Raw genomic sequence first — 27,940 nt, 5'->3', positions numbered from 1 at the left:
ACTCTCCATCTGCATCCTCTCTCTCCATCACTCCCCAACGAAAGACTGTGAAAAAATCGGCTTCCAGACTCACAAGCAAGAACAGCATTTCCTCATTGGCTAACCGCTGCATGCCAAAGCCCCGTTATCTCTAGCAATAAGCCAAGCATTGCTGCTACAGAGAAACCATTTCCTTAGCATTACATTGAAGCCATTACATTAGCCTTACTAGTGAAACCTTACAGCGCATATCATCCAATAGACCAGAAAATGCGAGTCTAGTAAGATCTCCAAGTGGGCTGGATTATTAGTTTTACTGAAGGTGGAGAAAGTTGGCCACTTGAAATTGTTCATTCATTACAAACTCCTGGGGGCTTCAATGCCATTTGGAAGGTCAACACTGTCTCAAGCTTATATTGACCAAAAATGAAGTGATATAGGAAAATGAAGACTGCCAAGTCAGGGAGGGAGTGGAATGGAGAATTAAATCATGAGTAACTATAAGGTCAGTATTACCCTTATTGCCCAAAATACTACTGTTATTCTCCAAAGCTGTTGTCCAACTGCAGTTGAAAAAGGGGATGAAAGGAGAATTAAGTATCTTTTCTTCCAAGGAGAAATAGGAGTCTAGAATTCCTGCCTGAAAAAGATGGAGGCAGAAACCCACACATGTCAAAGTCATCCAAAACAGGGAAATAATTATGCGGCACAATTATTTGACTAATGTTGAATGACATGCTAAAAAATTTGCTCCCTGTCCATCTTTGCAGGAAATAGAACTACCACTCCTCATTCCCATGTTCTTCTCTGTAACCCCTTCCCATCTTGCATTCACATAGGCATTGTTAAATTGTTTCGGCAAGAAGATTGTATCCAACAAACCCATTTGTTTTAGTTTTTATTGTATAAAGAACTCTACATACTGCAGCAGGTAGTTTTATTCTTCAAATGAGAGCAACATTTCGAATAAGTACACTACATTTGTAAATATTCATAAATTTCCAGTAGCACAAACTCATACAAGGCTCCACTGTATTTGAAAGTAATTTTACAGTAGCAAGCAATTAAGGCATATTGCTACCATTGGTAATTATAGACCACTTTCATTGAATACAGCACAGTATCATACATTATATATATATGCAAACAAATTGAGTTTTCAGTTTCAGCTTGAAGGAAAAAGAAGCTCCTCCTGGTCTCATCACATGCTAAAACAAGGTATTTGCTGCACACCAGGTCCATTCCAGGTGATAATGATCTATTTGTAATAGTGATAGGCTTCTAATTCCAGCATTAGACCCAATGTATTTTATCTAATATTTTTGGTAGGTTTACTGGCTCAATTTAAGAAATGAGTTACTTATTATAAGCATTTGATCCTCAATGCCATATGATTGATTACAATGATCATATCATCACTCATCTCTTGCTAACTCATCATTCTCTTGCACTTTGCTTGAAGCATGAAGTTGTTAAAAAGCAATGTGACACTTCCATATTTCAGAGATGGTTTGTGTGCTTCATACAACATTTCATTGCCCATTGCTAAATCTGGAAAGCCCCATACAACTGGAGAAGAACTGATTCTGCCAGCATCAAGGGGAGTTCTGAGTATGGTTTTGCATAAGTCAACAGACCAAATAATTAAAGCAATTCTGCTTAGCGGCAACTCTATTAAAAAACGAATAGACAAAATTTCTGAGAATATGCAAGACACATTATGCAACATATTTAGGACAACAGAATTTCTCTGCAGTTGAATGAGTCAGTTTTTCCAGGCAACAAATTTTTTCTTCTCAGTTATGTTTGCTTCATATAAGATGAAAGCATGGCTTAAAGGTTGCTTTTTTGCAAGGAGACTAGAAACAGTTAAAAAGGAGGAAATCAATATTTTGAATTGTTGAACAATTTTTCAAAAAGAACATTCTGCTCACCAACATTCTTGCTTGTGCCTCAGATGGAGAGCCATCAATGACACCACTGTGGGGCTGTTATTTCATTTGGAGAAAAAAAACAGTAGCTAACATATTTACCACTCACTGTGCAATTCACAGACAGCATCTTGTCACAAAAAGGAAACCCAAGTGAACAGCTGCAGAAATCATTAAATACTGTTATCATAGCAGTAAATAAGATCAGGTCTGATGCTCTCAGTTCTCAACTATTCGTGAGTTTTGTACTGAGAATCATGAAGAGATTGAACACTTGCTGTTGTACACAGAAGTCAGATGGCTTTCAAAAGGAAACTGCCTGAGTTGCTTTTATGCACTTGTTGAAACTGTGATAAAGTTCTTTGAAGACCCAAATGCTTCATTCAACAATCAACTCAAGAATATTAGGCATGACATTGCTTACTTGCCAGAAGTATTTGCAAAATTTAATGAAAATAATCTTCAATTGTAAGGAAATTATATGGATCTTACAAAAGTCAAATCAATCAACTCCACATTTCTGTCCAAGTTAACCCTATTTAAGTGCAATAGTTGGACTACTAATGTGTACTCTAAAATTTCTGTTGAAAACTGCTTTAACTGGATTTAAATTTTTAAAAATAATTTATTTCTACCTTTAAATAGATTTGAATAATTTTTCCTGTCCATAGCCCTGCCATTTCTTAAGCATTGAAACTGAGCTCACATTCTCCATTTATGCTAGCAGCTCCTTCCACACTCTCACAACCCTCCGAGTGAAGACGTTTCCCCCTCGGCTTAAACTTTTCACTGTTCACACCTAACCCATAAACTCTGGTTGTACTCCCACCCATTCTCAGTGCAAAGAGCCTGCTTGCTTTTAGCCTATCTATACCTCTCATAATTGTGTATACCTCTATCAACTCTCCCCTCAATCTTCTATGTTCAAGAACAAAGTCCAAATGTATTCAATCTTTCCTTATAACTCAGGTCTTCCAATCCTGGCAGCATTCTTGTAAATTTCTCTGTACTCTTTCAATGTTATTTACATCTTTCCTGTAGGTAGGTGACAACAACTGCACACTATACTCTAAATTAGGCCTCAACAATGTCTTATACAAATTCAACATAACATCCCATTTCCTATACTTAATACTTTGATTTATGAAAGCCAATATGCCAAAAACTTTCTTTACGACCCTATCTACCTGTGTCACCTCTTTCAATGAATTATGGACCTGTATTCCCAGATCCCTTTGATCCACTGCACTCCTCCGTGCTCTGCCATTCACCGTGTAACACCTACCCTGGCTGGTCATACCAAAATGAAACACCTCTCACTTATCTGCATTAAATTATATCTGCCATTTCTCAGCCTGTTTTTCCAGCTGGTCCAGATCCTGTTGCAAGCTCCGATCATCTTCCTTGCTGTCCACTTCACCTCTAATCTTGGTGTCATCCACAAATTTGCTGATCCAGTTAACCAGATAATCATCCAGATAATTGATATAGATGACAAACAACAGACCAGCACCATTCCCTGCATCACACCACTATCATAGGCCTACAGTCAGAGAGGCAACCATCTACTACCACTGTCTTCTCTGCCAAAGCCAATGTCTAATCCAATTTACTACACCATTTTGAATACCAAGCAAATGAACCTTTTTGACTTAGCTTCCATGTGGGACATTGTCTACATGGACTTTAGTGAGGCATTTGACAATGTCCAGTCATTGTAGACAATTTCCACTGCCTTGCCTTCATAAACTTTGCTGGAAGCTTCCTCAAAAACCTCTGAGATTGTTTAGACATGACCTACCACGCACAAAGCTATGCTGAGCTAATAAGGTCTGGGAATCACTCAACAAATTAAAATTTAAAGTTTATCTTGCATAAATAATATTCTAAATTTAGAGCTGTAGGGGTCATAACCTTGTTATAAGTGGGGCTATTAATAGGAAATAATCACATTGCCAAATAATCCATACCAAATTTCATGGTTATGCTAATTAATAGTTGCAGAAGTCAAATATTTCCTCTGTGATTACAGCTCATTTCTGAATAGGATAATGACCTAATGTTACTATTTACCAAAGTATCTTTTCCCTGAATATGCATAAATACATTTACAATATCCATGTTTGATCCAAACTCAGATTTAAATCATTGAAATGCCTTCACACATCCAAATTCCTTTAACTACATATTTTAAAATGATAAAGCAAGAATTCCTTTAAACTCATCAACCCAGTTGTACAAAAGTATAGTTCATACAAGTTACTGTCTCTCTGCAACAGGACATCAGCTCTTGTAACCCTGGTGTTTTAGACTACCTAATGTTTATGACCCTTCTGTGTGGAGACCCTTCTGCATTAGTGTATACTATTATATGGTGCAATGCTTTGTGACTGTGGCTTCAGGTACGCTAGACCGTGAGATTAACACTGTAAAGGCCTTAAAAACATTGACTACCCAGGAAGCCATTCTCTTCTTGCTCCAGTGAGGAAACCAGTATAATTCCACACTCACCTTAGTGTGCCAATCAACAATTATAGATTTCACGTGAGTATATTTCACTTTCCGAATGACAGCAAGAGCATCACATTATTATCTTCAAAACAAGAGGTTTAATTCCTAAAAGTTACAATAAAAATTTGGGTCTTTTTCTTCCTTGAATATGTCCAACTATATAACAGCCTATCAGATTTAGTATCTTACAATGATGGTTCATGCTAGCATTTTTAACAGCCAGTCAGTACCCGGAGAAAATGATGTAAGCACTCAGTGCTGAGTTCTCACTGGCTGCAAGTCTCATCAATCCTAACCTTTATTCAAGTTTTCTGAATAGGTATTAGTTTTGAAATAATACCACTTTGATAAAACTGTTTAAAAAGTTAATCCAGCACTCAAAAAATCTGCTTAAATGCTATTGGTTTAGTAAGATATTTTAGACTATATTCCATATTTAACAAGTATCTTACACTTTATGAAGCCATTATTACAACTGCAGTACTTCAAATATTCATTGAATTCACCTGCTCCACCAGGTATTTCAAATCTATTTTTGAAATTGCTTCCATAATAAACAATAGATTATCATTTATTTGACAAAATCATGTTTTTAATTTTCTGATCAATGAAATTAGCATTTGTTCTTCAAATCACAGTCTTAACTCAAACAAGTATAAACTAATATTACAAATGCAACCTGTTAAATAGAAGTTCCCAATATATTAGCTTAATTAAAAGATTTCGCAAATGTTTTGTTAAAATCAGTGTTTTTTAAAATCCAGGTTCTAATTTGACTCACAAAAGCTATTCACCCTTCCATCCAATTTATTCACCGATTTATCCTTGACACAAACATCATTAGTTCAATTGAAGCATGTACATTTTCCTCAGAGCAATAAAATCCAATTTTAAACTATTCTAACTTTCCAGCCTAATATAATTGAATGTTTTGTTCTTAGAAGGCAAAGAGAACCAAGACACTCAAGACTTGTTTTCAAGTAGAATCCCTCAACTACTTTCCTTATCCATTGTTTTATATGAATCATTAATCAATACTATATCATTTATATAGACAAAAATCCACGATCTTCAGTACTTACATAAGATATCCATAAATTAATACAACAAGATATGAAACAGAACATACCCCTGCTTCACCCCTCTTCTAATTAGAGTAGGTTTAGTAAACTCCAATCTGCTGTGGTCAAAGTACATGCCACCAACTAAACCAATAAATGGATCATTAATTATCTGACAACATTCATTTCTCACTTTATACTCAATGAAGTCAAAGGCATTGACCAAGTCTACAAAAAGCACAGTTAAATTCCCTTTTCCTTTAACATCAACTTACTTAATATCAGAATATTTTCATCCTATCCAGGAACCTCAGCTGAAACCACTTCTAGATGCTGAGTTAAAGAGACAGATCAGCCAACCTTTCATCTATTTAAGAAAAAAAAGTAAAATTTGACCAATTGTAATTGGTAACTAATTATTAATACTCTAGAGTTTTGCAATGCCATGCATATAAGAAAATGTCTGATTGACCTTAACCTAATCAAGCACTTCCCTCCATTCCATCTACTTTAAAAGGAAACTGAATCTAAATGTATGCATCAAGATTTATAACCCCAACTGATTCAAGCCTGTCAAGAGTATCTTTCTTAAAACAATCAAACAGTGCTTGTCAATAGCTTGCCTAAAACAAAGACTGAATTTATTCACATCTATCATTTATATACTCTCTACTAGAATTGCATTCATATAAATCTGCAATTAGCCATATGTACAAGGAAGAGGCCTCCAGAAACTAACATACTGGAGTTATTTTCTGTTTCTGGAAACATCTATCCCCTGTAACTCACCATAAATTGGCACTGCCATCCACATAGACCACCTCCTGTTGAACCATAACCAAATGTCAAGGATGTTTGAAAGCCGTCAGGAAGACTGATCTACAAAACACTTCTAAAATATCTACCTCACACAGAAGATCAGCAGCGTTAATTAGGAAAGCAAGTTTCTTGCAGAAACTAATTCTAGATGAATTCCAAGGAAGTTACATCCCAGAGCAATCTAGACTCTACAAGGATGTACTGACGGATAAGCACAATGGCCTATTCTCGTCAAAGATGACCTCTTCATTTATAGGTGAATGCATAATTTGACCTGTTCCCCTCACATTGACAACATTCCAGCACCACTAAAATTACTTCTCCATCAGAATAGGTGGAATTTTGATCTGTTATGAATACAGAGAATATAGCTGACATTCTACCTTTATTCTAGGAAATCAGTAGGTAATGATATGATTATACATCATGTTTACTCATATCACCCGGTTACAACCATAATCTAATAACTGAAATATATATTCAAATGAAAATTACAACACATAATTGTAATTCTTAAGATTGAGAACAATTCAGACAAAGGCATTTGAATTAGTAGCAAGTAGAAAAAAAATACCTGCTCAACAATTATGTTGAGCAGCAGTTAGTTTGATCACTCCAATAACTGTTGATTACACAACCTGGAAAATTTCTGAGCATTTTTTCTCAGTTTTCAAACCAGTTATCCATTGCAGTAAATCTGATGCAACTGCCTTGGCTGGACATTTCATTTCAACTAAAATCAGGTATAGCTAAAGATTTCATTCAGATTTAGTATGTAAAGATTGTAAGAGGTAATAACATAGCTTATCATCCTTCACAAATTTCACAGTCACTTAGTCCTAACATTAAAGGTATGTAAATAACTTCACTTTCCATTAACTCAGTTTTATCTGCAAGCTTATTTCCGACTGGAAGTTGAACCTTAGCTCAACAAACTTCAAACCTTACTAGTCTGTGCTCTTCTTTGGCACATTAATTTTTTTTTTTTTTTTTTTTTTAAATACCTACCCTAGATTCAACTTTAATTTGAAATTTGACTGTATTGTCAAATGAAATACACTCGCTACATTGAAGAACTCTGCAAATGTAGTAGTCCATTTGTGTCTTCCTTTTCTTCACTTACTTCTCCCTGTATTCCCAAATTGCGAGATGAAATACTGGAAGTTTCTTCAATGCTATTTTCCTCTACCCTATTTCTCCTGCGGCCATTACAGGAGGCTTCTGGAGGATTGTTACTCATCTCTATGTAACCCTGTACATCAACATCATAATGTTTTTGTGGAATGCAGCACAGATGATTCTCACATTCTGTTAACATACAGGGGAAGTTGCATATCAAGTCAGAATCGTTTACTCCTTCAGAAAATTCTACCTGAATGGTTACAGAGTGAACTCCTGCATTGTGGAAGATTTCACGGATTTGTAACCCTGCTGTTTTGTATGTAGAAGGATCCAGGCATTTCACATGAAGTGAAGCGATATTCTTCCCTCCAGCAAGTTCCCAGATATGGAGTTCGTGAATCCCGTATACTCCATCAACTTTGCGCAACTTCTCATCTGCAGAGCATAGGAAAGAGAACTGGAGATTTTAATCAATAAATAAAAATACTGTGTAATTTCAGTTTACCAGAGCTTAACATTTGACTGTCTTCCAGTAAACAAGATCAGTCTGACTATTCACTATATTGGTAGAAACCTGGATATTAAATAGAGAGAGAGAAACACACCAATTTAAATACTCAAACACCTCCACTGGGGGTGTTACCAAGTCTCAAACATTTTGCTTAAAAGACCATCTCAGTTAGAGAGGAGTAAAACTGATTAAGCATATTCAGCTGCGTCATTCTGAAGGGACAATATCAATTAAAACTAGAAACAGCTCAAACTGTTGTAAACCTCTGTAACTACGGTATACAGTGAGGAACAGCAAGAGAGAAACCTGAAACAAGTACAGTATGTAAGAGCTTCCTCAATGGATATGTATTATGAAAATATCATCTGTAACTGTGTGTAGATGCATGCTTTCAGCCGGTTATCAAAGTTTCATCATATACAAGAACCAAGATTTAAATCAGAACCTTTTCATACTTACTCTCTAGAAAAGAAATATCAAACAGTATTCACTTCAATTAAACCAATTTAAAACTACATCAATTATATTCTCCAGCCACATTTCACATGTTAACTGTACAACTTAAATGCAGAGGCACTGAATCTTTTTTGTAACCCATTAATCTCTTTTAGCAAAAGTATTGGTGTAATGTTCAGATCTATTAGCCAAGAATTAATTTGTTTTGCTCTCTTTTCTGCTTTTGTAGATTCAGACTCTTATTCAGCTCTAGTTCCACAACACTTCCCCAATGACAAAATGACAGTGATTGTCAATAGGCTTTTCTATCATAGATTTTTTTTTAAAGCCTACTGACAATGATGCAGATTTTTTCATAGTTCTACTTACAACCACTTCTATTTACATGCAAATATATTAATTCTAGTGGCATCTAAAGAGGAGCCCAAATAACCCAAGCAGAAGAGTAAAAATAGTGATCAGGCCTTCTTGATGGCAAACATTAAAAGAATCAATGGAACTTTAAGAATTTCAACCTCATTCCTTTGGGAATTCTGTTTAATACTTAAGCCTACACCAACATATTTTCATTAACAAGCAGCTGTTCCTCAGCCTTCACCCAATTTCTTAACATTCTAAGTTATTGACACAGTGAATCTTAAAATGCAGTTTTTTATGTGTGACTTTATCAAATATTTTCTGGAATTTGAATACACATCATATGGCTTCAGAATCTATTTGAGATATATTAAAATTTTGCATCACATGTACCCACTGTACAATGCATCGCATGTGACAACTTAGCCGTTGATTAGGAATAATGTAGGCTTTTTGATATATTTTAGTATTCATGTATAATACACTGAACCAGGGTTTCCTAATCCGGGTTCCGTGAGAGATTGCTAGGGGTTCTGTGAGGGATCAGGATGAAAATAAACATTGTTTTTTGAACTCATGCTCACCATGGTGGGCAGTGACCGAACAGCCCCGTTAGCAATCTCAGCCCAGTATGGCAGTGCGCAGTGTTTATTTGGTTGAGTCCATTCTCAATCTTTGACACAAAACAGGGGAAGCAGTTGATAATTGGTGAGCGCTATACTGCATGGAGGGTAGGACAGTAGGCTGATAATTGGTGAGTGCTGTATTACACAGAGGGGAGGACAGTAGGCTGATAATTGGTGAGTGCTACATTACACAGAGGGGAGGACAGTAGGCTGATAATTGGTTAGTGCTGTATTACACAGAGGGGAGGACAGTAGGCTGATAATTGGTGAGTGCTACATTACACAGAGGGGAAGACAGTAGGCTGATAATTGGTGAGTGCTGTATTACACAGAGGGGAAGACAGTAGGCTGATAATTGGTGAGTGCTGTATTACACAGAGGGGAGGACAGTAGGCTGATAATTGGTGAGTGCTACATTACACAGAGGGGAGGACAGTAGGCTGATAATTGGTGAGTGCTGTATTACACAGAGGGGAAGACAGTAGGCTGATAATTGGTGAGTGCTGTATTACACAGAGGGGAAGACAGTAGGCTGATAATTGGTGAGTGCTGTATTACACAGAGGGGAAGACAGTAGGCTGATAATTGGTGAGTGCTGTATTACACAGAGGGGAAGACAGTAGGCTGATAATTGGTGAGTGCTGTATTACACAGAGGGGAAGACAGTAGGCTGATAATTGGTGAGTGCTACATTACACAGAGGGGAAGACAGTAGGCTGATAATTGGTGAGTGCTGTATTACACAGAGGGGAAGACAGTAGGCTGATAATTGGTGAGTGCTGTATTACACAGAGGGGAGGACAGTAGGCTGATAATTGGTGAGTGCTGTATTACACAGAGGGGAAGACAGTAGGCTGATAATTGGTGAGTGCTGTATTACACAGAGGGGAAGACAGTAGGCTGATAATTGGTGAGTGCTACATTACACAGAGGGGAAGACAGTAGGCTGATAATTGGTGAGTGCTGTATTACACAGAGGGGAAGACAGTAGGCTGATAATTGGTGAGTGCTGTATTACACAGAGGGGAGGACAGTAGGCTGATAATTGGTGAGTGCTACATTACACAGAGGGGAGGACAGTAGGCTGATAATTGGTGAGTGCTACATTACACGGAGGGGAAGACAGTAGGCTGATAATTGGTGAGTGCTGTATTACACAGAGCGGAGGACAGTAGGCTGATAATTGGTGAGTGCTACATTACACAGAGGGGAGGTCAGTAGGCTGATAATTGGTGAGTGCTACATTACACAGAGGGGAGGACAGTAGGCAGATAACTGGTGAGTGCTACATTACACAGAGGGGAGGACAGTAGGCTGATAATTGGTGAGTGCTGTATTACACAGAGGGGAGGACAGTAAGCTGATAATTGGTGAGTGCTGTATTACACAGAGGGGAGGACAGTAGGCTGATAATTGGTGAGTGCTGTATTACACAGAGGGGAGGACAGTAGGCTGATAATTGGTGAGTGCTGTATTACACAGAGGGGAAGACAGTAGGCTGATAATTGGTGAGTGCTACATTACACGGAGGGGAAGACAGTAGGCTGATAATTGGTGAGTGCTACATTACACGGAGGGGAAGACAGTAGGCTGATAATTGGTGAGTGCTACATTACACGGAGGGGAAGACAGTAGGCTGATAATTGGTGAGTGCTACATTACACAGAGGGGAAGACAGTAGGCTGATAATTGGTGAGTGCTGTATTAAACAGAGGGGAGGACAGTAGGCTGATAATTGGTGAGTGATGTATTAAACAGAGGGGAGGACAGTAGGCTGATAATTGGTGAGTGATGTATTAAACAGAGGGGAGGACAGTAGGCTGATAATTGGTGAGTGCTGTATTACACAGAGGGGAAGACAATGGGCTGATAATTGGTGAGTGCTGTATTACAGAGGGGAGGACAGTAGGCTGATAATTGGTGAGTGCGGTATTACACAGAGGGGAGGACAGTAGGCTGATAATTGGTGAGTGCTGTATTACACAGAGGGGAGGACAGTAGGGTGATAATTGGTGAGTGCTGTATTACACAGAGGGGAGGACAGTAGGCTGATAATTGGTGAGTGCTGTATTACACAGAGGGGAGAACAGTAGGCTGATAATTGGTGAGTGCTGTATTACACAGAGGGGAGGACAGTAGGCTGATAATTGGTGAGTGCTGTATTACACAGAGGGGAGAACAGTAGGCTGATAATTGGTTAGTGCTGTATTAAACAGAGGGGAGGACAGTAGGCTGATAATTGGTGTGTGATGTATTAAACAGAGGGGAGGACAGTAGGCTGATAATTGGTGAGTGCTGTATTACACAGAGGGGAAGACAATGGGCTGATAATTGGTGAGTGCTGTATTACAGAGGGGAGGACAGTAGGCTGATAATTGGTGAGTGCGGTATTACACAGAGGGGAGGACAGTAGGCTGATAATTGGTGAGTGCTGTATTACACAGAGGGGAGGACAGTAGGGTGATAATTGGTGAGTGCTGTATTACACAGAGGGGAGGACAGTAGGCTGATAATTGGTGAGTGCTGTATTACACAGAGGGGAGAACAGTAGGCTGATAATTGGTGAGTGCTGTATTACACAGAGGGGAGGACAGTAGGCTGATAATTGGTGAGTGCTGTATTACACAGAGGGGAGAACAGTAGGCTGATAATTGGTTAGTGCTGTATTACACAGAGGGGAAGACAGTGGGCTGATAATTGGTGAGTGCTGTATTACACATAGGGGAGGACAGTAGGCTGATAATTGGTGAGTGCTACATTACACAGAGGGGAGGACAGTAGGCTGATAATTGGTTAGTGCTGTATTACACAGAGGGGAAGACAGTGGGCTGATAATTGGTGAGTGCTGTATTACAGAGGGGAGGACAGTAGGCTGATAATTGGTGAGTGCTGTATTACACAGAGGGGAAGACAGTAGGCTGATAATTGGTTAGTGCTGTATTACACAGAGGGGAGGACAGTAGGCTGATAATTGGTTAGTGCTACATTACACAGAGGGGAGGACAGTAGGCTGATAATTGGTGAGTGCTACATTACACAGAGGGGAGGACAGTAGGCTGATAATTGGTGAGTGCTACATTACACAGAGGGGAGGACAGTAGGCTGATAATTGGTTAGTGCTGTATTACACAGAGGGGAAGACAGTGGGCTGATAATTGGTGAGTGCTGTATTACACAGAGGGGAGGACAGTAGGCTGATAATTGGTGAGTGCTGTATTACACAGAGGGGAAGACAGTAGGCTGATAATTGGTGAGTGCTGTATTACACAGAGGGGAGGACAGTGGGCTGATAATTGGTGAATGCTGTATTACACAGAGGGGAGGACAGTGGGCTGATAATTGGTGAGTGCTGTATTACACATAGGGGAGGACAGTAGGCTAATAATTGGTGAGTGCTACATTACACAGAGGGGAGGACAGTAGGCTGATAATTGGTTAGTGCTGTATTACACAGAGGGGAAGACAGTGGGCTGATAATTGGTGAGTGCTGTATTACACAGAGGGGAGGACAGTAGGCTGATAATTGGTGAGTGCTGTATTACACAGAGGGGAGGACAGTAGGCTGATAATTGGTTAGTGCTGTATTACACAGAGGGGAAGACAGTGGGCTGATAATTGGTGAGTGCTGTATTACACATAGGGGAGGACAGTAGGCTGATAATTGGTGAGTGCTACATTACAGAGGGGAGGACAGTAGGCTGATAATTGGTGAGTGCTACATTACACGGAGGGGAAGACAGTAGGCTGATAATTGGTGAGTGCTGTATTACACAGAGGGGAGGACAGCAGGCTGATAATTGGTTAGTGCTACATTACACAGAGGGGAGGACAGTAGGCTGATAATTGGTGAGTGCTGTATTACACATAGGGGAGGACAGTAGGCTGATAATTGGTGAGTGCTACATTACACAGAGGGGAGGACAGTAGGCTGATAATTGGTGAGTGCTGTATTACACAGAGGGGAGGACAGTAGGCTGATAATTGGTTAGTGCTACATTACACAGAGGGGAGGACAGTAGGCTGATAATTGGTGAGTGCTGTATTACACATAGGGGAGGACAGTAGGCTGATAATTGGTGAGTGCTACATTACACAGAGGGGAGGACAGTAGGCTGATAATTGGTGAGTGCTACATTACACAGAGGGGAGGACAGTAGGCTGATAATTGGTTAGTGCTGTATTACACAGAGGGGAAGACAGTGGGCTGATAATTGGTGAATGCTGTATTACACAGAGGGGAGGACAGTAGGCTGATAATTGGTGAGTGCTACATTACACAGAGGGGAAGACAGTAGGCTGATAATTGGTGAGTGCTACATTACACAGAGGGGAGGACAGTAGGCTGATAATTGGTTAGTGCTGTATTACACAGAGGGGAAGACAGTGGGCTGATAATTGGTGAATGCTGTATTACACAGAGGGGAGGACAGTAGGCTGATAATTGGTGAGTGCTGTATTAAACAGAGGGGAGGACAGTAGGCTGATAATTGGTTAGTGCTGTATTACACAGAGGGGAGGACAGTAGGCTGATAATTGGTGAGTGCTACATTACACAGAGGGGAGGACAGTAGGCTGATAATTGGTGAGTGCTGTATTACACAGAGGGGAGGACAGTAGGCTGATAATTGGTGAGTGCTGTATTACACAGAGGGGAGGACAGTAGGCTGATAATTGGTGAGTGCTGTATTACACAGAGGGGAGGACAGCAGGCTGATAATTGGTGAGTGCTACATTACACAGAGGGGAGGACAGTAGGCTGATAATTGGTGAGTGCTACATTACACAGAGGGGAGGACAGTAGGCTGATAATTGGTGAGTGCTGTATTACACAGAGGGGAAGACAGTAGGCTGATAATTGGTTAGTGCTGTATTACACAGAGGGGAGGACAGTAGGCTGATAATTGGTGAGTGCTACATTACACAGAGGGGAGGACAGTAGGCTGATAATTGGTGAGTGCTGTATTACACAGAGGGGAGGACAGTAGGCTGATAATTGGTGAGTGCTGTATTACACAGAGGGGAGGACAGCAGGCTGATAATTGGTGAGTGCTACATTACACAGAGGGGAGGACAGTAGGCTGATAATTGGTGAGTGCTGTATTACACAGAGGGGAAGACAGTAGGCTGATAATTGGTTAGTGCTGTATTACACAGAGGGGAGGACAGTAGGCTGATAATTGGTGAGTGCTGTATTACACAGAGGGGAGGACAGTAGGCTGATAATTGGTGAGTGCTGTATTACACAGAGGGGAGGACAGTAGGCTGATAATTGGTGAGTGCTACATTACACAGAGGGGAGGTCATTAGACTGATAATTGGTGAGTGCTACATTACACAGAGGGGAGGACAGTAGGCTGATAATTGGTGAGTACTGTATTACACGGAGGGGAGGACAGTAGTCTGATAATTGGTGAGTGCTGTATTACACAGAGGGGAGGACAGTAGGCTGATAATTGGTGAGTGCTACATTACACGGAGGGGAGGACAGTAGTCTGATAATTGGTGAGTGCTGTATTACATAGAGGGGAGGACAGTAGAACACAAGAAATAGGAGCAGGAGTAGGCCATCTGGCCCATTGAGCCTGCCTCGCCATTCAATAAGATCTTGGCTGATCTGTCTGTAAACTCAGCTCCATCTACCTGCCTTTTCCCCATAACCTTTAATTCCCTTACTATGTAAAAACCTATCTAACTGTATCTTAAATATATTTAGTGAAGAAGCCTCAACTACTTCCCTGGGCAGAGAATTCCGCAGAGTCACCACACTCTGGAAAAACAGTTTCTCCTCATCTCCGTCCTAAATCTTTTCCCCTGAATCTTGAGGCAATGTCCCCTAGTTCTAGTCTCACCTACCAATGGAAACAACTTTTCTACTTCTATCTTACCTATCCCTTTCAAAATTTTATATGTTTCTATAAGATCCCCTGTCATTCTTCTGAATTCCAGAGAGTATAGTCCCAGGGGACTCAATCTCTCCTCATTGGTTAACCCCTTCATCTCTGGAATCAACCTGGTGAATCTCCTCTGCACTGCGTTCAAAGCCACTATATCCTTTCTCAAGTATGGAGACCAGAACTGTACACATACTCCAGGGGCGGCCTCACCAGTACCCTGTATAGCTGCAGCATGACCTCCCTGCTCTTGAATTCAACCCCTCTAGCAATGAAGGCCAACATTCCATTTGGCTTCTTAATAACCTGTTGTACTTGCAAGCCAACTTTTTGTGATTCCTGAACAAGCACTCCCAAGTCCCTCTGCACAACAGCATGCTGCAATCTTTCACCATTTACATAATAATCTGCTCTTCTATTATTCCTTCCAAGTGGATGATCTCACATTTACGAACATTGTATTCCATTTGCCAGACCATGGCCCACTCACTTAACCTATCTATATCCTTCTGCAGACTCTCCACATCCTTGGTATAATTTGCTTTTCCACTCAGTTTAGTGTCATCAGCAAATTTTGCTATGCCACACTCAGTCCCCTCTTCCAAATTATCAATGTAAATGATAAACAGCTGCAGGCCCAGCACCAACCCCTGCAGCACCCCACTCACCACTGACTGCCAACTGGGGAAACATCCATTTATACCAACTCTCTGCCTTCTATTGGTTAACCAATCCACTATCCATGCCAATACACTTCCTCCAACTCCATGCATCTGTATCTTATTTATAAGCCTCTTGTGTGGCACCTTATTGAACACCTTCTGGAAATCCAAGTATACAACATCCACCTGTTCCCCTCTATCCACTGCACCCATTATGTCCTAAAAGAACTCCTCAAAGACCTGCCCTTTCTGAATCCACACTGTGTCTGTCCATTGGAACCACTCCTTTCTCAATGTTTCGTTATTTCTTCCTTAATGACAGCTTCAAGCATTTTATTGGTAAGTGCTGTATTGTACGGAAGGGAGGACAGTAGGCTAATAATTGGTGAGTGCTGTATTGCGTGGAGGGGAGTACAGTAGGCTGATAATTGGTGAGTGCTGTAATGCACAAAGAGGAGAACACTAGACTGATAATTGGTGAGCACTGTATTGCATGGAGGGGAAGACAGTAGGCTGTTGTGGAGTGTGAAGTGTGTTTCACGAGCATTGAAAGGACTCACACAACTCGAGCTATGACGTCAGCCTCTCCCTCCCAAATTACATCCACCAACTTCCCCTTACACGCCGCTGACTGAGCTATGGAAGCGAACAAACTAACAGTGTAGTAGAAAATTGGAGGGAAGTTTTCATTCTAACGACAGTTCAGTGTGGCGATTTTTGAAGAGGAAGTGTGAGATAGAAGAGCAGGATTCTGGACCGAGGCCCGCGAACAATGATGAAGAATTACAATCTTCTGAGTCACCTCACTGTACTAGTGAAACAACGGGCAGCTAAAAAGTCCGTCTTATTTTTACAAAACCATAAAAGTTTATTTACACAACAAATACACAAAGTACAAACGTTAAGTCTTTACAAGACCGTGAATAAATTCAAATTAAAATATGATTACTACTGTCTATAAAACAGTCGAATCCCTGGGGGACCCAGTGCTCTCAGAAATCTCCCGCTGTACACATTGTGACCGCAAGCTCCCTCTCCAAAGACAGCCGGCCACAAATGCATCCTCGGAAGAGGGGCAGGCCTTTGGCCCTGGCAGAGGCCTCGACTTTCCGCTGCCTAGTCCCATGAATTGTCATCTTGGCCAGGCTCAGGAGCAAACCGACCAGGAGATCCTCTTCACGATCCACCAACTTCTGAACTGAGTGCCCGTATATGAGGATCGCAGGGCTAAAGTGTAACCAGAACCTGAGCACCAGCCCCTTTAGATACTCAAACAGGGGCAGCAACCTCTCACACTCCAGATAAGCGTGGTGCACTGACTCCTCCCAGCCACAGAATAGAGAGGTGGACGGGGTGACAGTGAACTTGTTTAAAGACCTATTGAATGGCACTGCCCTTTGTAACTCCTTCCAGCCAGGTCCCCAATGTACAGGGGAAGGACCTCTGCATAAACAGGTTTCCACCGGCGATCTCCTCCACTTGCAGATGATCAAACAGATCGCCAAGGTGAGTCTGGCCAGTAGACAAAGGCAAGGAAGTGAAAGATGTGCAGGAGCAGCCCATAGAAGAAACGTTTTGGAGCATCACAGAACGGCACGGTGGGCAGGCGGCTGACGTTATGTGGGACCCTCTCCCACGTGGTATCCCGCAACCCAGTTCCGACAAGCCCTTCTGGCCCATCACTTCCCTGAGCTCCACTGACCACCACTGTGACAGGATGAGGACCAGTCTCCCTCTCAGCTAGAGCACCGCCACGCACAGGTGCAGGAGACTAGACCCCATACCCTCAACAGCTTTGGCAAGGAGGCAGTTCTCTTAAAGCAGTGCGGCTGACGCTGTCCACTGGAAGCCGCGTGCCCTCCTGCAGGCAGCGTCCCTGGCGGAGAACGTGAGTCTCCAGCGCATGCAATCTCCGTAGGGTGGTTGCTATATAGGTAACTCTGTAGTGTCCTGAGGTGGAGAGCCGCCAGCTGGGTCCACACACACACCGGTGACTGACCGCCTTCCGTGATCAGAAGACTCAGGACCACAGCAGAGACCCACTGCCTCCTGTTGAGTCAGAAGAAGTCCAACAGCCTCTTCTGGATCCTGGAGACAAAAGCAGTGAGCGGGACTAAAGTAATCAGCCAGTACCATCTCTTTACAATGATGTTTTACATAGACTGGTGACCGAGTTGTCCTATTCCACTGTGCCTAGTCTGTGGCAATGGCTCCAGCAAAACTGAAAAGACACTGAACTACAAATCACAGCCATATGACCTGTAAAAATGCTGATTAATTTAAACAACAATTGGAATCTCAAAGCAAACAGATTAATGCTTTTAAAAATAAAGTCACAATCATTAAAAGGGTTCAGGGAGCAGGTTATTTAGTAGCTTTCAGACCAGTCCACTTAAGAATGTTTAAAAAACTGTATGAAACCTGGACAAAGAGCACACCAATCTCCTGCTACGTACAGAAATCCGGTGGCTTAGCAGAGGAAGAATTCTTAACAGGATGTTTGAGCTGAAAGGTGAATTGCAGGAGTATCTTGAGAAAATAGTAGGCCAGATTTTGCTAAGTGCTTTGAAGACAAAGAATGGCTGCAGAAACTAACCTACTTAATGGACATTTTTCATCGTATGAACCTGTTGAACAAGTCTTTGCAATGCGCTGGAGAAATGTTTTGTCTTCAAATAACAAGATTCTTGAATTTGAAAGGAAACAGAAACTTTGGTAAAATCATGCTGCAAAAGGAAATGTTAAAAAGTTTCCTCTGCTGCTTGGGCTTGAGAGTGAGGAAGGATATTAGAAAGCCTCAAGTCTTATTGAAACCCACCTGGAAGAACAGCAGAACAAAAGAGAAGAATATTTTTCATCCCTTTCAAAACAAGTGTATGACTGGGAGAGGGACCTTTTCCCTGAATCTTCTGCTCAGCCTGAGAACTTGACTTTGAGGGAAGAGGAAGAACTTTGCACTCAAGATGAGATTTACTGACCTGCCCCTGCACAAGTTCTTGATTTCTGTGAGAGAAGATTATCCTGCTAATCATAGGAAAGCAATAATCATTTTGTTGCAGTTTTCAACTTCCTACATGTGTGAACAAGTTTTTTCTTGTTTAACAAGCATCAAGAACAAGGGTAGAAATGGTCTCATTTCAGTTGATATTGAAATCCATATGTGCTTAGGTCAAGTTTGACCCAGAATTGGGTAATTTATTATGTTTGCCTTGTGAGTTTTTAAAATGTATGAAAAAGAAAGAGTAAGTTCAAGAAAGGCAAGCTAAGCTTAACTAAAAACACAAAATGCTGGCAGAACTCAGCAGGCCAGACAGCATCTATGGGAGGAGGTAGTGACGACGTTTCGGGCCGAAACCCTTCATCAGGAGTGAAGTAACATGGGATGGTCGAGGGGGGATAAGAAGTGGGGGGAGGGATGAAGTAGAGAGCTGGGAAGTGATAGGCTGGAGGGAAATGGGCTAGGGGGAAGGTGGAGAATTATGGGAAATAAAAGAGAAAGAGAGGTAGGGCTGAGGGGAGATTATAGTGAGGGGGGAAAAAGAGAGAGAAAGAGAACCAGACTAAAATAATAGATAGGGATGGGGGTAAGAGGGGGGCAGGGGTATCAACAGAGGTCTGTGAGTTGAATGTTCATGCAGGTCGATGGAGCAATACCTTATCTCCCGCCTAGGTAGCCTCCTACCTGCCGGCATGAACATTCAACTCACAGATCTCTGTTGATACCTCTGCCCCCCCTCCTTACCCCCATCCCTATCTATTATTTTAGTCTGGTTCTCTTTCTCTCTCTTTTCCCCCCTCACTATAATCTCCCCTCCCCAGCCCTACCTTTCTTTCTCTTTTATTTCCCATAATTGTCCACCTTCCCCCTAGCCCATTTCCCTCCAGCCTATCACTTCCCAGCTCTCTACTTTATCCCTCCCCCCACTTCTTATCCCCCCTCAACCATCCCATGTTACTTCACTCCTGATGAAGGGTTTCGGCCCGAAACGTCGTCACTACCTCCTCCCATAGATGCTGTCTGGCCTGCTGAGTTCTGCCAGCATTTTGTGTTTTTATTTATTTCCAGCATCTGCAGATTCACTGGTGTTGCCCCTAAGCTTAACTATGTTTTTTCCAAGAAAATTTGGCTAAAAATTCATCCTCTACTCAAAAGACCATTGACAATTATTTTTGGATTATTATATCTACAACTTATTGATCATGCTGATGTACTGAGAGCTTTAGAGATAATAATTTGTACACAGGCGTTCCCTGAGACTGAAAATTATTTCAAGGGTTCCTCCAGGGCAAAAAAGTTGAGAAAGGCTGCATTAAACCTTAATTATAAAAATATTTGAGTGAATATTAAAAATGATCTCTGAAGACTGATGGTATAGGAAATCCATATAGTTATGATGGTTGTCTGTAAGTAATTAAGTGGAAATGAAAATATCAGGTTTCCTCAAAAAGTATGCCTCAATGAAGGAGTTAATGTACTGCACCCGATATATTTATGAGCTAAATCATTGCATCAAATATTGCCTCATTTATATCTGATTGCAAAACTGTCACAGTTTAAGAAGATTCAATTTGCACTAGATGTGGACCTCACATCTGAAAATACTCACATCAAATAAGATAAATAACTCAACACCTTTAACAGAATGTGCCTCAAAAGCACTTAGTATGTTATTTCAATTACATAACATGCAAGAAAATCTATCTTTCACCTTAATATATGGTTGGAGACTCCACTAATCAGACAATTTTCCAAGGTCTACTGTTCATTGTGCTGCTGCTTTCAGTAATAAGCAAAATTTACCCACAGAGCTTCATCTACATAACTGTTTCAAAGTGAATACAATAGAATTCCAATGTCTCAATATTTGCATTGATATATTAATCAGGTTACTGCTCAGAACCATTCAAGCTGGTCCTCTCTCTGTGGGTTTACCATACCCATCTCATTATTCACGGCAACATCCTCAGGTACAGCCACAACATGCAACTATGCACCTAGACCAATCTCCATCATCTAACCAACATCCCAGTCAGGCCACTATCCAACAACAGAAAGGGAAGGCACAGGGAGAACCTGGTGGGTGAGGTTCAGAGTGGGGAGGAAGAGGATGTAGTCTGAGGAAAAGAGTATTTAAAGATAAAAACCAGAAACTTATCTCAAATGTTACAGTTTACCAATTGGCCATGATTCCTGCCTTCTTCTACACTTCTGAGACAAAAATAGACACTCAAAGCACCAAACAACACACACAAAATGCTGTTGGAACACAGCAGGCCAGGCAGCATCTATAAGGAGAAGCACTGTCGACGTTTCGGGCCGAGACCCTTCGTCAGGACCGAGTCCTGAAACGTCAACAGTGCTTCTCCTTATAGATGCTGCCTGGCCTGCTGTGTTCCACCAGCATTTTGCGTGTGTTGTTTGAATTTCCAGCACCTGCAGATTTCCTCATGTTTGCTCTCAAAGCACCAGAGAGGCATCACCAAGCAGCCTTTGCAAAGTCATCCAAATCCACTATGTTTCAATATCAGCGTCCTCTCTCAGGCCAACGATCTTGGTATTGAGATCTAATTACACTCAATCAACTGCACTGGCAGTCCATGTACATCACTAACATCACAGTCTGGAAACAAACATAATCCTGAGCTCCATCACAGCGATAGGTAGATAGAGACAGCAACTTAAGTTAGTTTTCCAAAGGCTCCTTGTAAAAGTGCAATGTCCTGATGACTTATGAGAAGATCTGCCTTAAAACTGCTCAAAATGCAGGTAGTACATTCAGTATGATGTTAAGAAACTTGCATCAATTAGTAGAATGTTTACAGAACACCAACACACACAATACATCATCTCCCAGTCTACCTGTACATCTGCCCCAACAAGCACCTCCTACCCCACCTACAGCAGAGTGTGGAGTATGAAACACGTCATCCTTGATCCTAAAAGGAAGGATATATACAGAGACAATATAATACTAATTGATCTAGTTGTTATGCTGGTCATGAATAACCAGACATATCCTGATTCTCTTAAATGTTTTCTGAACCAAAGGACATTACAGCAATTTGAAATCAACTAAAGCTATGCTCCTGTAATTCTGTACTTAATTGCAATATATCACAGCAACCATCCAAGGCTACATTAATTTCATGTGCACAGAACTAGAAGAAAGAAGTTGTGCCATGTGCATAATCTCATCTTCCTTTTCATTTAATCATAGCTAGAAACAGGAGAATCAAATAATTTTCAACCAATGTTGCAGTTTATTGAGAATATTATCATAACATCTTCTTGAATTAGCACAACCAATTTTAACCCCATAAATATTGTACAAAATATTCAATCATAGCATTTAAAAATGACTTCCGATAATATCTTTGTCAGGAAATTCTTTTCCAGTCCATGAGATATATTAACTAATCTTACATAGTAAGCAATATCTTACCTATATCACGTAGCTCGATCCCTCTGGGCACCATCTGGAGCAAAATTACAGCTGTTTCTTTTACAAGTGGTAAGACATATGATATAATGATTATGACCATAATGATTGTCAAGCTGGGATCGACGTAGCATTTCCAATTACAGGGTTCATCTTTATCAAGAGGAAGCACATAAAATATTGTGGCAGTGACTACCACCACAACAGATCCCAATGCATCACCCATTACCTGCAGAAAGATACCTGGAAAATAAATTTATGTATTAACTCTTATGAGCATAAAATAAATCAGCTTCCAATGCTAATCAGTGATTTCTGTACATCTATGATGACTAACATTCTTTAAAAATAGCCTGAAATGCTTTCACATAATTGTATTACAGAAGAAAAATTCAATTATATGACTATTAAATTCATTATACTTTGTTCCTCTAGTTCTCCAGATCATCAATTAATCGTCAAATTTCATTTAAATGCACTCAAATGCTTCAAGTGAAATATTTCATTTTATAATTTATTCATACATCATATTTTTAAATCAACATTTAAATCCATATTTAAACTGATATCCTCTAGTCTGATTGCACATCTTTGCTTGAAATTTAGTCTTTGCTTGAAGCATAGTACTGTGTAAAAGTCTTAGGCACATATATATATATAGCTAGGGTGCCCAAGACATTTACACAGTGCAGTAGTAATTTTATGTATTTAATGCTGCCACAAAAAAAAACAGATTTCATGACATATGTAAGTGATAATAAACCTGATTCTGATATGGTTCTCTATTGTGGACTATGAGTGTGAAATGGGCAGGGAGAGGAGAATCCTTGTTGGGAAAGGGGAAGGGAGTGTGGAGGGAGCAGGAATCAACAGAGAGACATTCTGTAATGATCGATAAACCAATTGTTTGGAATCAAATAACCTTATCTAGTGTCTCAGAGTTGGGTGTGTCTGCACCCGCACCCCCCCTCCTCCCGCCGCAGCACGCCTTCTCTGCCACCTGCCCCACACCCCTCTGGTGGCACTCCACCTTCGCCATTCCCAACATCCTTTACTCCCACCATGTTTACAAACTCACTCTCCGTTCCAAGTTGACAAATACAATGCTGTGCAAGTCTTTGCCACCCTAGCTTTCCACCTGTGCCTAAGACTTTTGCACAGTACTATAACCATGAATCCACATCCCACTGGAAAAAGAGCTCAGATACTGATGTTCAATGTTATACAGAATGTTCGATCCATTTCCATACTTATTGCTCTTCCCTGTGCTCTCACCTATCCCTATTTTAAAATTAACATCTCTGTGCTATCTGTGAGTTACTGGAATGAAGAATCAACTATTGCTTCAATCAATGTGAGTTCAACAGAGGGTTTTGGTTATGAGTTAAACTTCACAGCGGTCCCCAACCTGGGTTCCACAAATCCCTCAGTTAATGGTCGGGGTCCATGGCATTAAGAAGTTGGGAACCCCTAGCTTAAAAAATTGGAAATAGCTTTTAATTTTCTGGTGATTTAACTATGGCCATGCAGGTGGTTAAATTGACAGACTAGCAGCCGGAGTTCTGAAACATGTTTTCAAATCTCACCAGCATAGATGAATATGGGCCACCTGGATGTGATACTGGAGATTAACTATGCTTGTAAAATCACATTTCAGTGAGGGGCGAATGAATTATCGGGAGCTTGAAATATTTGCAGAAAATTCATTAACACTTAATGTCCATGTGGAATGGAAAATGGTATGTAATCCGTATGAAAGTACGATTATACACCAATACGCTCTGGTTGAAGCACGTTAAATCTTACAGTAAGTGCAATGATATAAAACACAAGCACAGCCAGTACTTACGAAAAACAGTTCAAAGTTTAGAAGGAAAAACTGTGATAATGGTTTTTTTTTGAAAGCTCAATAACCTTACTCTCACAGTAACAGCTAAGCAGAATGTGGTTCAGCTGCATTTTTGGATTCCTTTAGACATAGTTTTGTAATAGATGTGTAACTTTGAGTGCAAGCCGAGCATTACTTAACTCATTACAGATAATGCATTGTTACTTCATGGGGTGTGTATAGATATTCTGTGATGGCTTTTCACAAGGTTCCCCATAAGACATCAGTGTACCAAATGAAAGGACATGGGATTAGATAATGACCTGAATAGGAAGCTGGTAGGCAGACAAGAAACAAGAAAACAGGAATAAAGAGGCCTTAGTACACATGGAAGGCAGTGACAAGTGGGATGCAGCAGAAATCAGTGCTTGCATCTCAATTATTCACAACATACAGTGTGCATGAAAGATGTAACTGAGAAAAATTAGTGTAATATTACTGGTTTGCAAATCACATAAGCCTGTATGAGTTCGTGAAAAGTAGAGAAACTTCTGTGTGACTTGGACAGGTTGAGTGAGTGGGCAAATGCATGGCTGATAAACATGAAGTTATTCACATTGATGACAACATTTGGAAAGTGTTTTATTTTCAGATGATTTGGGGAAAGGGATGAAGCATCAAAAACTGGGTATACTGCACTTGTGTACCAGTACCGGAAAGTAAGCTTGCAGCTGCAGCAGACAGTTAAGAAGGCAAGTGGTATGTTGGCCTTCACTGCAAGCGAATTGGAGTACAGAAATGCTTGCTGCAATTGTACAGAGCCTTGGTAAGACCACACCCTGAGTATTAAGACCAGAGATGTAGGAGCAGAATAAGGCCATTTGGCCCATCAAGTCTGCTCCACCATTCCATCATGGCTGATTTAATATCCCTCTCAAACCCCTTCTCCTGCCTTCTCCCCATCACATTTGATGCCCTGACTAATCAAGATTCTATCAACTACCACTTCAAATATACTCAATGACTTGCCCTCCACTGCTGGACATGGCAATGAATTCCACAGATTCACCACCCTTTGGCTAAAGAAATTCCTCCTCATCTCTGTCCCTATATTCTAAGGCTGTGCTCTGGTGGGACTCACCCACTACAGGAAACATCCTCTCCACATCCACTCAATCTAGGCTTTTCAATATTCAATAGGTTTCAATGAAATGCCCTCTTAGAGGGTATATAATCGATATATAAAATTATGAAGGGTACAGATACAGTGGGCTGCTGGAAACCTTCCCCCATATCAGAGGTAGATAAAACAAGAGGACATAGATTTAGAGTAAGGGTGAAGACATGTACAGGAGATACAAGAGGGATCTTCTTCACCCAGAGGATGTTAAGTACCTGGAATGGACTGCCTGAAAGGGCTGTTAAAATTGGGTCACTGAGAACATTGGGTCACTAGTCTAGATGAACACCAAAATCACCAGGATGTAGAAGGCTATGGAGAAAGTGCTGGGAGATGGGACCAAACTAGAAGAGCGTCCATTAGTCAGCATGGACTTGTTGAGACAAATGCTGGTTGTCCAATTCTATGGCTCAATTCATTAACCCCACTTAAAACGAGGAAAAGAGAAAGGATTACTCTATTGGACCAATGATTTTTGATTAATCTTATGAAAATCATCAACATGAAAAATCAGTGCTATCTGGCCTGTTGAGTATTTCCAGCTTTTGCTGTCTCTGTATCAGATCTGCAACTTTTTCGGGGTTTTTTTGCTAAATTTGAGGCTTTTATTTCAATAGTGGTCATTTAAATAACTTCATTCCATCAAAGCCTAAAACTCCAGTTTAAACCATTTTTATAGTTATCATTGGCTTTCAACTCTAGTAGTTTTTAAACGGTGAAAGATGTCATGTTCCACATATCTAATATGGGTTGATCACACCTTCTCCAAAATGCATGGTGCCAGAAGTGTTCTTGATTTCAGATTTTTTCAGAATTTGGAATATTTGCATCTATATAATGAGATACCTTGGGGATGGGACCAAAGTCTAAACACAAAATCCATTTATATTACCTATACAGCTTATATCTATATAGCCTGAAGGTAGTTTTATATATTATTAATAATATCGGGCATGAAACAATAATGTGTACATTGAATCATCAGAAAGGTAAGCTATCACTACATCAGCCACCCAGGTGGACAGTCAGTGGCTTTTTGGCATCACCATCATTCCTGACTCTGAATTTATGTGCTACCGGTAAGTAGTCTTTGTCTTTCACTTGTTCACCACACACATGTACCGAATCAGCCATTCATTGACAAACTTATCAATGAATTTTTCTACTTCTTCATGACTAGCAGACACTTCGTCACCACAAATTTTTTTAAATGTAATGCCGCGCCTTTTCTTAAATTTCTGCAACCAGCCTGCTGAATGTTCATGATAATCTTCAGTTAACAGTTCATTGTGATAGATCTTTGCTTGTTTCATGATAAGCACTACATTAAGCGGTATTTGTTCACTCTGACGCTGACAAATCCACTCTTTCAATACACAATCGAGATCTTTAATTTTCATTTGATGCAGTGGTTTTCTATTTTTCATTAACTTCTGTTCATAACATGTATGAGGGCACTTCTCTGAACTGTCTGTATTGCTTAGAGATCACCTGGGAACCTTTCCAGCACCTTGTGGAATTTTCCATTTGTCATATGTCAGTCCTCAAAAAAACAATCCGATTTTGGAGGTTTCCTAATTTTGGAATTTCAGGTAAGGTTGGGACCTGAATTAAATATTTGAAAAATTACCTGAGAAATCAACAAATTGTTCATAATTCATTAAATGTCCAATAAAGATTGCAGTGGAAGGATTACCTGTAAAGTGGATATCTAAACATGAATGTAGATTCTTGTGTTTATTTAAACTGCGGATCGATAAACACTTGGAATAAAGAAACATAATGTCTTGTTAGACACACTTTGCGAATATGGGCTCAGTTTAGGAAATTTTATGGTTTTTATGGTTTTTCCCTTTCTAGTCCTATCTTACATAATCACCTTTTTTTACCTACTCTGTATGATTCAACATTCTATGATTGGTATAGGAAGGGCATTAGACATTTTGAAGATCTTTTTATCAATAATCGCTTTGCATCTTTTCAACAGCTCTCTGCTAAGTTCAATCTGCCTAATGCCCATTTTTTTTAGATATCTCCAAATTAGACACTTTATTAATCCTTTAATTCCTAACTTCCCTGAAATGCCCGAGAAAAATGTTATGGATTTATTTCTTTCTATTAATCCACTGGGTAAAGGTTTAATATCATTTATCCGTGATAAATTAGCACTCTTACGGTGTGCCCCTATGGATAAAATTAGAATGGCTTGGGAGCATGATTTAAATATCTCTTTATCTGATGAGATTTGGGACTCGATTCTCAAATTGGTTAATTCAACCTCTCTTTGTGCTCGCCATTGCCTTTTACAGTTTAAGATTGTTCATAGAGCCCATATGTCTAAATCTAAATTATCTCGATTTTACCCTAATATCAGTCCTCTTTGTGATAAATGCAAGAGGGGCGAGGCTTCTCTTATTCATATGTATTGGTCCTGTCCTGGCTTAGAGAAATTTTGGAAAGACGTTTTTATAACTTTATCCTGTATTCTGAATCACCACTTAGAACCTAACCCTTTAACTGCTCTGTTTGGTTTTTTGGGTGAGACAGATATACGTTTGAGTTCGAC

The 27,940-nt window shown here is 40.3% G+C and overlaps 1 protein-coding gene across 1 annotated transcript in view; it reads right to left on the bottom strand.

Annotated features, from left to right (window-relative positions):
* Positions 1-864: 864 nt before the first annotated feature.
* LOC140730425 (calcium/manganese antiporter SLC30A10-like) overlaps positions 865-27,940 on the bottom strand; it is a 28,735-nt gene continuing 1,659 nt past the window's right edge. The window contains exons 3-4 of the mRNA XM_073050803.1: positions 22,370-22,609; positions 865-7,858 (exon numbers count right to left, since the gene is read on the bottom strand). Of these exons, the coding sequence (XP_072906904.1) occupies positions 7,365-7,858; positions 22,370-22,609 (734 nt within the window). The 3' untranslated portion in view covers positions 865-7,364. The remainder of the gene's footprint in view (positions 7,859-22,369; positions 22,610-27,940) is intronic.

This window comes from Hemitrygon akajei, chromosome 7 (genome assembly GCF_048418815.1).
Source record: "Hemitrygon akajei chromosome 7, sHemAka1.3, whole genome shotgun sequence".
Classification (NCBI taxonomy): domain Eukaryota; kingdom Metazoa; phylum Chordata; class Chondrichthyes; order Myliobatiformes; family Dasyatidae; genus Hemitrygon; species Hemitrygon akajei.
The sequence above is the reverse complement of the archived record's forward strand: the minus strand, read 5'-3'. Positions and strand labels throughout refer to the sequence as shown.